Below are 15108 nucleotides of genomic sequence, written 5' to 3'. Positions count from 1 at the left end.
CAGAGATCACAAGTAGGCAGAGAAGCAGGCAGAGAGAGGAGGAAGCAGGCTCCCCGCTGAGCAGAGAGCCCGACGCGGGGCTCGATCCCAGGACCCCGGGATCATGACCTGAGCAGAAGGCAGAGGCTTAACCCTCTTAAATTTTAAAATAGGCTCTACCTAGCAGGGCTGTCTATAAATCTCTTAAATCCTGCTCTTACTTTAGTTTCTAGATCTCAGTGATACAATCAATCAAGAGACTTCCAAATGAGGTATTACTTGACACAGATCCACGTACTGCCTGTTTTGCTTCTGTTGTTAACTACAGCTAAGGCAAAACCTCCCAAAGAATCCACAAGATACATGAAATCATTAAGTTCTCCCTAGGCTCTGCAGGAAAGGAAGGGTGTCATTCACTAGAATCTGCGGAGCATGTGGCCATAGCCTCCTTGTTTTGATACACCAACCTCCAGGATGGTCTTGAGGGGAAAGGAGTGCTCTTACTCTTGGCCACAGGAATGGAATCCTGCCGTTCTGCTGTTCCCCCGCCCCTGGAAACAAGCCGCAATGCCTGGGAGCTGTGATTCTGCACAGGCTCTAACTATTTGGAGAAAGAGAGCCAAGGGCCAACAGTGACACCTGACTAGAATATAGACGGGGAGTGTCCAAGAAAGACAGCCAGCCTACCCTACCAACTATGCCTTATTTGAATGTGTTATCAGCTTTGCTGCCATGAAGTGGATTGAATATCCTGTTGTCTAAGGGTGTAACTTCCTTATTAACAAACAGTTCAGTGGGTTTATCTATTGCTATCTTAATCTGACAGGTTCCTTTTTAAAATGTCCTGAAATCAGAGCACCTGGCTGGCTGGCTGAGTTAATAGAGCATGTGACTCCTTTTTGATACTACTTTTTGAAAATTTTATTTATTGAGAGAGAGAGCAGGGGGAGGAGCAGAGGGAGAGGGAGAAGCAGGCTCAATGCCCAGCAGGGAGTCTGAATGGTGCTTGATCCCAGGACACTGGGATCACGACCTGAGCCCAAGGCTGACTGAGCCATCCAGGCACCCCATGACTTTTTTTAAATCATTTTTTAAAAAGATTTTATTTATTTGTCACGGAGTGATCAAGCACAAGCAGGGGGAGAGGGAGGCAGAGGGAGAAGCAGGCTCCCCTCTGAGCAAGGAGCCTGAAGAAGGACTTGATCCCAGGACCCGGGGATCGTGACCTGAGCTGAAGGCAGATTACTTAACCGACTGAGCCACTCAGGCGTGCTGGGACTTTTTAAAAAATGATTTTAAGTAATCTCTAAACCCAATGTGGGGCTCTAACTCACAACCCTGAGATCAAGAGTCACATGCTCTACTGAGCCAGCTAAGCACCCCAAAGAGCTTGTGCCTCTTGATATATATATATATATGTGTGTGTATATATGTATATATGTATGTGTGTGTATATATGTATATGTGTATTGTATATGTATATATATAATTTATATATATGTTATAGTATATATTATATAATATTAATATATTAAAATATAAATCATATATAAGTAAATTATATACAAACAAAATGGAATATTAGGCAGCCATCAAAAAACCCAAAATCTTGCCATTTGCAATGACATGGATGGAACTAGAGGGTATTATGCTAAGTGAAATAAGTCAGTCGGAGAAAGACAATTATATGATCTCTCCGATATGAGGAATATGAGACAGGGCAGGGGGTCAGGGGGGGAGGAAGTGAAAAAAATGAAATAAGATGGGACCAGGGAGGGAGCCAATCCATAAGAGACTCTTAATCTCCAGAAAAAAAAAACTGAGGGTTGCTGGAGGGGTAGCGGGTGGGAGGGATGGGGTAACTGCGTGATAGACACTGGGGAGGCTATGTGCTGTGGTAAGTGCTGTGAAATGTTAAGACTGATGAATCATAGACCTGTACCCCTGAAACAAATAATACATTATATGTCAATTAAAAAAAAAAAAAGCAAGGGGGAGAAAAGTCTATGTAGAATGCTATCTACGAAGGGGCGGTTTATTTATTGTTTTTAAGATTTTTTGGGGGGGCCACCTAAGTGGCTTAGTTGGTTTAGCAACTGACTCTTGATTTTGGCTCAGGTCATGATCTCAGAGTTGTGGGATCAGGTCCTGGGTCAGGCTCTGCACTGGGTGTGGAGGCTGCTTAAGATTCTCTCTCTCAGGGGCACCTGGGTGGCTCAGTGGTTTAAAGCCTCTGCCTTCGGCTCAGGTCATAATCCCAGGGTCCTGGGATTGAGCCCCACATCGGGCTCTCTCTGCTCAGCAGGGAGCCTGCTTCCCCGCCCCCCCCCCGCCCGCCTGCCTCTCTGCCTACTTGTGATCTGTCAAATAAATAAATAAAATCTTAAAAAAAAAAAAAAGATTCTCTCCCTCTGTTCCTCTACCCTCCTCACCCACCCCCAGATAGATAGATAGATACATAAATGAATAAATACTTTCTCTTTCCTTTCAAAGTAATCACCACACCCACTGCGGGGCTCAAACTCATGACCCCTTGATCAAGAGCTGCATGCTCTTCTGACTGAGCCAGCCAGTCGTGGTGGTCTGAACCGTACATATATAGTTCCTATGTTAAAAGACACACACATACAACAGAAGGATAAATTATAATGACACATGGAGCAGGACCAGCCTGACTTCTTAGAGCCCCCTATTTCCTCATCTAGAAAGTGGGGATAATACCATCTACCTTTACTTGATTGTTCACAATGCTGCACCTTAGTACAAATCCTACACCATTTCCTTTGGCATTTGAAGAAAACTTACTAAGCGCCCGTCAGATATTGACACCTCCTCCATGAAGTCAGCTCTAACTAGTCCAGGCAGAACTGCTTTTGTTTTGGGAACTCCCTAACTCCCAACCATTCATTTCAGCATTTGCTAAGACGCAATTCCGGAGCAATGCTTGTGTGTGTTTCTCACCCATAAAACTTGTCATTGTTAAGGACAGAAAATGGTGTGTTCTTTCTTTGGTATTATCACAATGAAGGTTATCCTTAATAAGACACACTGCACCTGGGGCGCCTGGGTGGCTCAGTGGGTTAAGCCTCTGACTTTGGCTCAGGTCATGATCTCAGGGTCCTGAAATCGAGCCCCGAGTCGGGCTCTCTGCTCAGTGGGGAGCCTGCTTCCCTTTCTCTCTCTCTGCCTGCCTCTCTGACTACTTGTGATCTCTTTCTCTCTGTCAAATAAATAAATAATCTTTTAAAAAAAAAAGATATATTGCTTCTGTTTTACAGCCTACGGTATAGCCTGGTATGGTACTGGTTTTCAAACCACTTAACAACAGAATCCTTTCAATACATAATATCAATGCAAGCAGATCAGCTCTGATTAAAAGGAGGGAAAGGCCTGAATTACCAACCTGACATCTGCCCCCAGCTGCCAACCCCCTGTGGCATCCAATACAGAATCCCTAATCTATCTAGAACCAGTGTGAATACACCTATGTAGTAGTAAGGAAAATATTGCCAGGAGACCCCAGCTCTGACACTAACAAGGTTACCTGATTAATATGACCCCTTCCCTCCACCTGATTTCCAAAAGCCCTCTAGTTCTACTCCCTAGACAGAAAAGTCTCCAGGCTTAAAAGAATGTCTTAAACACAGGGCGGTAATTTTTTTTTTAAATCAGGAGTTCCAGGGCAATGCTCAAACCAAGAGTGCACAACTTACTGGGGCCACACTATTTTTCCCTCTTAGTTTGACAAGCGTTAAACTTCTGAAAGCAAAGCAAAGCTAAAATAACACCCTGAGCAATCAGAGGAGAAGCTGGGACAAAGAGGCATTCTCAGTGGCACGTTAAATTTGTAAAGAACAGTCCTCACAATACACTTCCTTATACTCATCATCAGTCAGGATTGATTGTACAAAAATTCTACCAACACTAGGACTCATCTTTTTGTTGCTAAAATAAATCCAGACATGAGCAATGGACTTACTGTAGGCACTTGAATCAGAATTTTTTTTAGCATTCAGCACTAACAGAACAGAGTCAGTGGGCTTGAGATAAGTGAAAACAGAAGTTGCCATAGTAACTTGCACATTTACCCTAAAAAGGCAGGAGTGGGGGTGGGGTGGGGAAGTAGGTCAATATTTCTACTTAACTAGCTCTAGTCCTTGGCTTCCTCCCACTGAAAGCAGCGTCCTCTTATCTCCCCATCCCTAAAGGGAGCAAGGGCTGGGTGGAAGTCAGGGGAGCATTTCAAAAAGCAAGGGGTGGGGAGTGGTCCTGGTGGAAGGAAGGAGAACCAAGAGGACAGCCCACTGAAAACCTCAGGAGCGCCCTGGGACTACCCCTGGGAAAGCAGCTGCTGATCAAGGGAACCAGTGCTAAGAAACTGTTGCTGGGTTACTGCAAATCAGAAATTGCCATTTTCCCTGTAGCAGTTTGAGTGCACCTAATGGAACACTTGGGAACGCATTATTAACAGTTTTGGGTTGATGGCAGCAGTGGGGAGGGAGTACTCTGGCATGGCAGAAACCTGTTGCCCTTTGCAAGAGGCATTCTTTGATGGCTGAAACTACAAATAGGGCTCAAGGATGGCCTAAAAGACAAGGAGGGAGAAGATTCATTTTCAAAATAAACTGATTCTGCTAAAACAGAAACATAGTGCCTTTTGATATTTTGATCTGAAACAGCTACTTATGCAAAAGGGCAAAGGTGACTCTGGACCCTGAGATGACATGGAAAGTGCCAGAGCCCATTATAAGCTCTTCTACCTGTGGTGCCAACAAATGTGGGAAGCAGGTTAAACAGAAAGCATTTGGAAACAGGCACAGTTTCACTTTCCTGCAGCTGTTAGTATCTGCACAGGGATAACCCAGTGTTTACACAGGGATAATCTAAAGCATTACTAATGATTTTAACAATTTGGTGTGAAAGCCCCAATATTCTAGAAAATGACAGAAAGGATGATCCTATAGGGAGATAAAAAAAAAATTAGAACCATCTTTTTAAACAGCAAACATTTCAAAACACTAACCTCTAGTTTCCCTACTGCATTGTTCAGATGTGGGTCTAGACTTCCACATGATAGGTCATTCAAACTTGACTGGGAGATTTCTCTCTCTCCCTCTCTCTCTCTTTTTTAAACGACTTTATTTATTTGTCAGAGAGCGAGTGAGCGAGCACAAGCTGGAGGAGCAGCAGACAGAGGGAGAAGCAGACTCCCTGATGAGCAAGGAGCCTGATGCAGAGCTTGATCCCAGGACCCTGAGATTATGACCTGAGCCACCCAAGTGCCCCGGGAGACTTATTTCAACCAGCAGCACACCTAATAGCAGAATCCAGAAAGGACAGGCTGTTTTATTTTTTATTTTTATTTTTAATTTTATTTTTATTTTTTTTTTAAAGATTTTATTTATTTATTTAACAGAGAGGATCACAAGTAGACAGAGAGGCAGGCAGAGAGAGAGAAAGAGAGGGAAGCAGGCTCCCTGCCGAGCAGAGAGCCTGATGCGGGACTCGATCCCAGGACCCTGAGATCATGACCTGAGCCGAAGGCAGCGGCTTAACCCACTGAGCCACCCAGGTGCCCTATTTTTTTTTTTTTTTTAAAGATTTTATCTATTTACCCGACAGAGTGAGATCACAAGCAGGCAGAGAGGCAGGCAGAGAGAGAGGAGGAAGCAGGTTCCCTGCTGAGCAGAGAGCCCGATGCGGGGCTCGATCCCAGGACCCCGAGACCATGACCTGAGCCGAAGGCAGCGGCTCAACCCACTGAGCCACCCAGGCGCCCCTGGACAGGCTGTTTTAAATGTGAGCCCAAAGGGGCGCCTGGGTGGCTCAGTGGGTTAAAGCCTCTACTTTCGGCTCAGGTCATGATCCCAGGGTCCTGGGATCGAGCCCCACATCGGGCTCTCTGCTCAGCAGGGAGCCTGCTTTCCTTCCTCTCTCTCTGCCTGCCTCTCTGCCTACTTGTGATCTCTGTCAAATAAATTTAAAAAATAAATAAATAAAAATAAAAAAATTTAAATGTGAGCCCATGTACTCAGAAATACCTGCAAATTGTCTCCTTGTAGTTCTGCACATGTCCCTATTCCTCTGCAGTGAAGGAAGGGTTAGAGGCTCACAGACACTGCAACATTTAGGATGACCTGAAAGACCAAGTGCATCGAAGCCTTTGGGAGTTGAGCACCCAACAACAAGCATACTGTACGTACAGGGGATCAGAAACCTGAGGGACCAGGTACCAGGCACCAGGTCTCCACAAATACTATGGGAAGAGGGAGAGTGCTGAGCAATGTTTGCATAAACTTAAGATGGGAGGCTCCAGGCAACAAGGTCCATCATCCCGTGAATGAACTATGAGAACAAACAGATGCTATTCTACTACCACCTCTTAGTACAGGCCAGTAAAATTATTCAGTCTAACCAGAAGTATTTTTCCTTTACATATGATAACACAGAGGACAAAGAGAAGTTTGTGGAACAAATTATTTTTTTACAACAATCTATTCCAGGGATGCCTGGGTGGCTCAGTAGTTAAGCGTCTCGGCCTTTGGCTCCCGTCATGATTCTAGGACCCTGGGATAGAGCCCCACATTGAGCTCCCTGCTCAGCAGGGAATCTGCTTCTCCCTCTCTGTCTGCCCCTCCCCTCCTGTTTGTGCTCCCTCTCTTCTTCCCTCTCAAAATAAATAAAATCTTGAAAAACAAAAACATTCAGGGCACCGGAGCACCTGGGTGGCTCAGTGGGTTAAGCCTCTGCCTTCAGCTCAGGTCATGATCTCAGCATTGGGCTCTCTGCTCAGCAGGGAGCCTGCTTCCCCCCACCCCGCCTGCCTCTCTGCCTACTTGTGATCTTGATTTCTCTCTCTCTCTCTCAGTCAAATAAATAAATAAATAAAAACAAAAACATTCTATTCCCAAAAGTGTTCAAGCTTAAGCATATGCAAAATAGAGAGACTAGAAAAATGACCTACCACCCAGCTTCAAAACTCACCAATATTCTAGTGGTAATTTTAAAGCTAACACAGAACCTTTTACTGGAATGATCCCTAAATCAACCCCTATCTGGGGTTGTAGGCATCAAAAGCCTACAACCCCAAATAGCAATTTCTGTATTCACCAATAACCCCAGAGATAGCTACTCTATGAAAGCATCAATAGTAAAGGAAAATAAACAGGTTTCAATTTCAATTCTTAAGGAATATCCAACAGAATAATTATACCCACAAGGTGTTTCTATAGGTTACATTACCAGAATTTTTAATTCCTTAAAGACACATTTCTAATTCACTTATGTCTGCTGAGAAAGAATCACTGTGTTGCACAAACCCAAAGAAAGGCTCCACAGTCACCACAGTCAGCCTTCTAGGACTGTGTCTTGTTTCACAACCACTTCCCATTCCGAAATAAGCATTTGGGACAAACTTCAGGGAAACCGAGGCAGTACATATTTAGTTTATTTCTGACCTACTATAGCCCACCATGTGCTGGCATTCGGAGAAGCTAAAGCAAAGTCTCTACTTACTGGTACTGTAACATCATCATAAAAACTCCAAGCTAAAGCCCATCTCATTGTCCGACCTTGACAGAATTCGGTGTAGGTGACTTTAGGAACCTGAAACCAACAAACATGGCATCTCATTAAACTGAAGTAATTCTAGCAATGGTCTGCGTTGCTGCCTCATGCTAATTATTTGTTCGTTTTCCTTTTTATCAGTTAACAGAACACTACTATCCCAAAACAGTTATGCATAGCTGTCTAATAATCAATTAATAAATTCTCTTTCAACAAAGATGGGGTTTTTTTTCCTCTCCCAAAATATTAGAATTTAGAGTTCTGGTTTGAAGGTCCAAATATTCAAAACACCCAAAATAACATAGCTCTTCAAAGAAACACTGGTAAATGGTTCAAATGTTCTTTTTTTCCCCCTTTTCTTTTCTTTTTGGAAAAAGAGCCACCAAAGCTTAGCTAGATAAAGCTGTGTAGTCGATCTTTTGTCTATCAAATTTTAGGGGGAAAATGAAACTACTTTGTGGCTGTTAGAATTTTAACAAAGAAAAGGTGTGACAGGGAAAATGTCTGAAAGAAACCAGAAATCAGAAACTTGGTTTCTACCACTGACCACACATTTGACCCCCTTTTCTGAAAAGCCGCCTGGCTCAAGCTTACCTGTGCCCAAACAATATAAACTGGGAGAGGTGTCAGGGGCAGTGTTAATTTGCCACCTGCTTTTCAATAGAGAAGCAAGGGGCTGAATCCATGTGGACTGCACCATAAACAGAAGCACACTTGAATGATTATCATTCTAGTTCTAGCTGATCTTTGATAACTAGGTATGTGACCCAGAACAAGCCCCTTTAACTTATGGAACCTTCAGTTTCTGCAATCATAAAGGAGTTAGATGTAGAATGAGTGGCAGGTAGAACCAGGTTTTTTGATTTCTAATACATCTCTGACATTGTACTCATCCTGTTCTCCCCCATCTTTTCTCTGTTATGATTGCCAAAGTAGACCATTTAAAAATAATTTATAGGGGTGCCTGGGTGGCTCAGTGGGTTAAGCCTCTGCCTTCTGCTCAGGTTATGGTCTCAGGGTCCTGGGATCGAGCCCCACATCGGGCTCTCTGCTCAGCAGGGAGCCTGCTTCCCTTCCTCTCTCTCTCTGCCTGCCTCTCTGCCTACTTGTGATCTCTGTCTGTCAAATAAATAAAATCTTTTTTAAATAAATAAATAAATAAAATAAAATAAAAATAATTTATAAAAAACCTCTTTTACAAAATTAAAAAAAAAAAAAAAACACATTTAGGGTTTTAAGGTATAAAGGAAATTCCCATACTCTAATTACCATCAAAAGTAGATATACCCCGGAATAATAACGACAAAGACTGACCCCTTGTATGCGAAGTTCTTCCTTCAGAGGAGCCAGGCTGCATTTTTTCCCCAGCATACAGCTATACCACCTAGGAAGAAAAAAAATCAGAGAAGTAAAACACCGTTTATATGGTTACATTTTCTAATTAAGCATTTTTCACACGAACAAAATGAGAACAGCAAAAAATTTTGAGTTAAGTTACAAGTAACAATAACAAAAATTATATTTAGACAAAGAGCAAACCTAGCAAAGGAAAACAAAGGCAGCTGGGTGGCTCAGTCAGTTGAGCATTTGCCTTCAGCTCAGGTCATGTCATGATCCTGGGGTCCTGTGATCAAGTCCCATGTATTAGGAGGGCTCCCTGCTCAGTGGGGAGTTTGCTTCTCCCTCTGCCCTCCCCGCTGCTCATGTTCTCTCTCACATAAATAAATAAAATCGTGAAAAAATAAAAACTAAAAAAGGGAAAACAGGGGCGCCTGGGTGGCTCAGTGGGTTAGGCCGCTGCCTTCGGCTCGGGTCGTGATCTCGGAGTCCTGGGATCGAGCCCCGCGTCGGGCTCTCTGCTCAGTGGGGAGCCTGCTTCCTCCTCTCTCTCTGCCTGCCTCTCTGCCTGCTTGTGATCTCTCTGAAAAAAAAAAAAAAAAAATTTAAAAAAAAAAAAAAAAAAAAGGGAAAACAAACCCAAAGCAACTTTAAAAAACAAAACCCACTAAGCCTCTCCAAGGATTCAGGAATGTACATGTTTGGGAAAAAAAGAGTGAAAAAGAGAGAGCTCTCCCCTGTGACACTCAGAATAAAGGCCATTTAGCTCTAGGACAGAAATTATTTAATAAATAACAGTAAAAACATGTATACCTGAAAGTACTACAATGTTGTATGTCAAATTACACCTCAACTAAAATAAGTATAAACAATCCCCTAGACCATCTTAATAAAAATTGTAAAATCTAGGGGCACCTGGGTGGCTCAGTGGGTTGGGGCCTCTGCTTTCAGCTTGGGTCATGATCCCAGGGTCCTGGGATCGAGCCCCGCATCAGGCTTTCTGCTCAGCAGGGAGCCTGCTTCCTCCTCTCGCTCTGCTGGCCTCTCTGCCTACTTGTGATCTCTGTCTGTCAAATAAATAAATAAAATCTTTTTAAAAAAAATTGTAAAATCTGACATGGACCTATAGTTTTGAGATGACCTCACCTGCAAAGGATTTAAGGATATGTATTATTTCAAAAGAATATGAAATCAATTTCTTTTATTAGTAAACATAAATCTAGAAGTGGGAATGGGGAGAAGATGGGAGTGAACTAGTTAAAAGGTAAAAGATGGGAGTGAACTAGTTAAAGGGATTGTCTAGTCAAAAAGACATAGAATTTAGGGCTGCCTGGGTGACTCAGGCATTGAGTAGCTGCCTTCAGCTTGGGTCATGATCCCAGTGTCCTGGGATCAAGCCGGGCATCTGGCTCCTTGCTCGGCGGGAGGCCTGCTTCTCCTTCTCCCACTCCCCCTGCTTATGTTCCCTCTCTCACTGTGTCTCTTTCAAATAAATAAAAAATCTTAAAAAAAAAAAACCAAACAAAACATAGAATTTAGTCTATGAAAAATTAACTACTATGTTTTCTATCATAATTAACCAGGAAACTTACCAAAATATATATAATAATTGTTTTTCAGACACTGGACAACTGCAGGGAAGACCTATAACCTCTGGGAGAGAAACAAACCAGGTGAGTCCCATAACTGTCAGAGCATACTGCCTGAAGGAAATTTCCAAGGGGCAATGCCTGGAAAGGAATCTCAAATAGAGCCCAATAATCTTGAACTGGTGAGCGACAGACTGGATTTCAAAGGCCCAGGCAGAAATGACCTGAAGAGCAAAACATAAGAGAGGAAGGACTTGCACAGAGAGAGAATTCTGGGCATCTGCAGAAAAATTTCCTGGAATATTTTTTTTTTTTTAAGATTTTATTTATTTGACAGAGAGAGACACAGCGAAGGAGGGAACACAAGCAGTGGGATAGAGAGAGTGAGAAGCAGGCCTTCTGAGGAGCAGGGAGCCGGATGCTGGGCTCGATCCCAGGACCCTGGGATCATGACTTGAGTGGAAGACAGATGCTTAACCTACGGAGCCACCCAGTGCCCCTCCTTGGGATATTCTGCAGAATAAGGATTTGCACCTGTGAGGTGGAACTTCAGACTAGGGAAAGAATTCCCAGAGGAGCGCCTGATTGTCTTAGTTGGTTAAGTGTCCAACTCTAGATTTCCGCTCTTGTCATGTCAGGGTCCTGGGACCAAGCCCTAATAGGGACTCCACACTCAACAGGGAGTCTGCTTAAGGATTCTCTCTCCCTCTCCCTTCTCCAACTCTAAAATAAATAAATACATCTTAAAAAAAAATTCCCAGAAAATAATAAGCTGAACAACTGGAGTCCAGACATAACCAGACTAGTTTGCAGTTCTATTGGCCAGAGCAGAAAGTGCTTGTTAATAAAAGGGGCATCTATCTAGTGGAGTCCTAGAATGAGTATAGAGGCTATTCTATATTTACCCTAATGAAGCTTAAAAGTAAAACTCAAAAGGATCAAAGATCACCAGTAACTTAAGTAAGCATCAAAATCTGACATTCTGGGGACGCCTGGGTGGCTCAGTTGGTTGGACAGCTGCCTTCGGCTCAGGTCATGATCCCGGAGTCACGGGATCGAGTCCCGCATCGGGCTCCCAGCTCCACGGGGAGTCTGCTTCTCTCTCTGACCTTCTCCTTGCTCATGCTCTCTCTCACTGTCTCTCTCAAATAAAAAAAAAAAAAAAAAAAAATCTGACATTCTGGGGCGCCTGGGTGGCTCAGTGGGTTGGGCCGCTGCCTTCGGCTCAGGTCATGATCTCAGGGTCCTGGGATCGAGTCCCGCATCGGGCTCTCTGCTCAGCGGGGAGCCTGCTTCCCTCTCTCTCTCTCTCTGCCTGCCTCTCTGTCTACTTGTGATCTCTGTCAAATAAATAAATAAAAAATCTTTAAAAAAAAAAATCTGACATTCTTTAAAGGAACACAATGAAATACAATACCCCAAAATGTAAGATTTGCAATGTCTAACATCCAATAAAAAATGACCAGATGTTTGTAAAAGAGGCAGGAAAATTAACTACAACCAGGATAAAAAAAAAATCAATCATTAGAAACAGATAAAAAAATAAGAGATGATGAAATTAGCAGATGATGGACATTAAAACCACTCTTAGAAATATGTTCCATAACAAAACACAGACATGGTGAGGAGCATGAGGGAAGATATAAAAACCAACCAAATGGAACTTCTAGACATGAAAGTTATGATACCTGAAATGAAAAATTCACTGGATAGGATTAACAACATATTAGACTCTGCAAAAGAAAAGACCTGTGAAGACACAGCAATAGAAACTATCCAAAATAAAGCACACTGGGGGAAAAAAAGATTGGGGAAAAAAAAAAAAAAAACCACAGCACATGTGACCTGTGGGACACTATAAAGCAACACACATTAAGTGGTATTTCAGAAAAGGGATATAATAATAATTAACTAAAAAACAGTAACAAGAGAATCATAGTTTTCTTAAATATTTAAATCTTACATAAAATGTTTAAAAATATGATGACACCAGGAATGATGTCCACCCTCCACTTCTATTCAAAATTATACTAGAGATTCTAGTCGATACAATAAAGTGACAAAATGCATGTGGACTGACAAGAAAGAAAACAGTCTCTTTAAACAGAAGACATGATCATCTACGTAGGAAATTCTTTGAAATTTAGGGAAAAGCTACTAGAATAAATGAATTCAGAAAGGTCACAGAATAAAAGCTCAATATAAAATCAACTGTATTTCTGTAAACTAGAAATTAAAATTTAAAAATTCAATTTACAATAGCTTTTAAATATATGAAATACTTAGGAATAAAATTAACAAAGTATGTGCAATAAAACCATCAAACACTGCTGAAAGAATTCTAAGATCTAAATGAAGAGCTACACCATGTTGGGATGTAAGATTTAACGTTTTAAGCTATCAGTTCTTTCCAATTTGATCTATAAAATCAATAAAGTCCCAACCAAAATCCCAGTAGGCTTTTTCATAGAAACCAATTCTAAAAGTTATAGAAATAAAAGATTTCAAATAGTCGAAACAATTTTTTTCTTTTTTTTTGAAGATTTTATTTCTTTACTTGAGAGAGAGAGAGAGAGCACGCGCGGGCACATGCAGAAGTAGGCAGAGCAGCAGGCAGAGGGTGAGGGATAAGCAGACTCTGCTGAGCAGGGAGCCTGATGCGGGGCTTGATCCCAGTACCCTAGGATCATGACCTGAGCCAAAGACAGCTGTTTAATCAACTGAGCCACCCAGGCCAAAACAATTTTTTGAAAAAGAACAACAAAATCGGAGGACCTACACTACTGAATTCAAGACTTACTATAAAGCTCTGATATCAAGACAGTATGGTAATGGCATAAATATAGACATACAGAGGGCGCCTGGGTGGCTCAGTGGAAGCCGCTGCCTTCGGCTCAGGTCATGATCTCGGGGTCCTGGGATCGAGTCCCGCGTCGGGCTCTCTGCTCAGCAGGGAGCCTGCTTCCCTCTCTCTCTCTGCCTGCCTCTCTGTCTACTTGTGATCTCTCTCTGTCAAATAAATAAAATCTTTAAAAAAAAAAATATATAGACATACAGATTGAGAGAACGGAATGTAGTCCAGAAATAGACTCACTTATATGATCAGCTGATTTTAAACCAAGGTACCCAAAGCTTACTTTTCAAAAGACACTGTTATAAAAATAAAAAGGCAAACCACAGACTGGGAAGAAATACTTGCAAAACACATCTGATAAAGGGCTTGTATCCAATATATATAAGGAACTCCTTAATAAACAAATAGAAAGAGATATATAGGGAGACTTCTAGTTTCTAGTCCAACATATAAGAAGTTGGAAGTCATTACACTGTTTAAGTAAAAAGCCTAGCCATCTGAAAAGCTAACAACTCTTCCTAGATCATTAACAGAAGCAACTCAAAGGGGAAAGAACTGCCTCTAAAATTAGAGAGACCAAAAAGTGAATACAAAGAACCACAACTCACTAGAGCAGAAATCCAGGAGCAAAACCGTCATGGGAATCAGTGCTAAGCTAGGGAAACCCGAATTCTAACTGACAAATTGCTGGAGACTCAGCAATGACAAGTTGGAAGAATAAAAACCCGAGGAAGACCCCATCATTAGGACCCCACACTTCTGTGAATAGTACCTCCAGGAGCTTGACCAGGTTCTCACAATGAATATGGGAGAAAAAACATCTCTGTGCTTCCAGCACAGAAAGGGAAAAAGGGGTAATTCTGAAATAGGTTAGAGCATCCTGTTAACAAGGCCTGAGCTCAACAGAAACTACTTAACCAGATTCTAGCCTCTTGGGGTATTATGAGAACCTAACTAACCTAGAAGAATGGCATCATTCAACTCCAGCCCACTCTAACAATCCTGTCCCAACAAGGGAGGGGGGAGGAGGTATGTGTGGAGTTCACAATCCAGAGGCATAGGCTCACTAAAAGACCGAGACCTACTCATAGGACATGTTTCCCTCTCCCCACACGTCACCACCAGATTACAAAGGCCTATTTATATTTACAGCAGTTCCTTTACCCAGTATATTATGTCCTTCTATTAAGAAAAAATTACAAAACATACTAAAAGTCAAAAAACACTCTGAAGACACAGAGCTAGCATTAGAACCATACATGGCAAGAATGCTGGAGTTATCAGACTAGGAATTTAAAACAATTATGATTAAGATGCTTAGGGCTGGGGACACATGAGTGGTTCAGTTGGTTAAGTGTCTGCCTTAGTCCCAGGGTCCTGGGTTCAAGTCCTACATCAGGCTCCTTGCTCAGCAGGGAGCCTGCTTCTCCCTCTGCCTGCCACATCCCCCTGCTTGTGCGCGAGCTCTCTCTCGGACAAATAAATAAAATCTTTTTTTTTTTTAAACATGCTAAAGGGCTCTAATGGATAAAGCAGAAAGCATGCAAAAACAGATGGGCAATTTAAGCAGAGAGATGGAAATTCTAAAAAGAAATGCTAGAGCTTAAAAACACTGTAACAGAAAGAAATAATGCCTTTTTTTTTTTTTTAAAGATTTTTATTTATTGGGGCACCTGGGTGGCTCAGTGGGTTAAAGCCTCTGCCTTCGGCTCAGGTCATGGTCCTAGTGTCCTGTGATCGAGCCCCACATCAGGCTCTGTGCTCTGCAGGGAGCCTGCTTCC

At 42.3% G+C, this 15108-nt stretch overlaps 1 protein-coding gene across 1 annotated transcript in view; it reads right to left on the bottom strand.

Annotated features, from left to right (window-relative positions):
* The window catches only part of LOC111151376 (methyltransferase like 16), a 78409-nt gene that overhangs the window by 6237 nt on the left and 57064 nt on the right, over positions 1-15108 (bottom strand). Inside the window, exons 7-8 of the mRNA XM_022509360.1 lie at positions 8860-8929; positions 7495-7584 (exon numbers count right to left, since the gene is read on the bottom strand). Coding sequence (XP_022365068.1) covers positions 7495-7584; positions 8860-8929 — 160 coding nt within the window. The remainder of the gene's footprint in view (positions 1-7494; positions 7585-8859; positions 8930-15108) is intronic.

This window comes from Enhydra lutris, unplaced genomic scaffold (genome assembly GCF_002288905.1).
Source record: "Enhydra lutris kenyoni isolate GAN:26980312 unplaced genomic scaffold, ASM228890v2 scaffoldscaffold26, whole genome shotgun sequence".
Lineage (NCBI taxonomy): Eukaryota > Metazoa > Chordata > Mammalia > Carnivora > Mustelidae > Enhydra > Enhydra lutris.
This window is presented reverse-complemented; position numbering and strand designations above follow the sequence as displayed.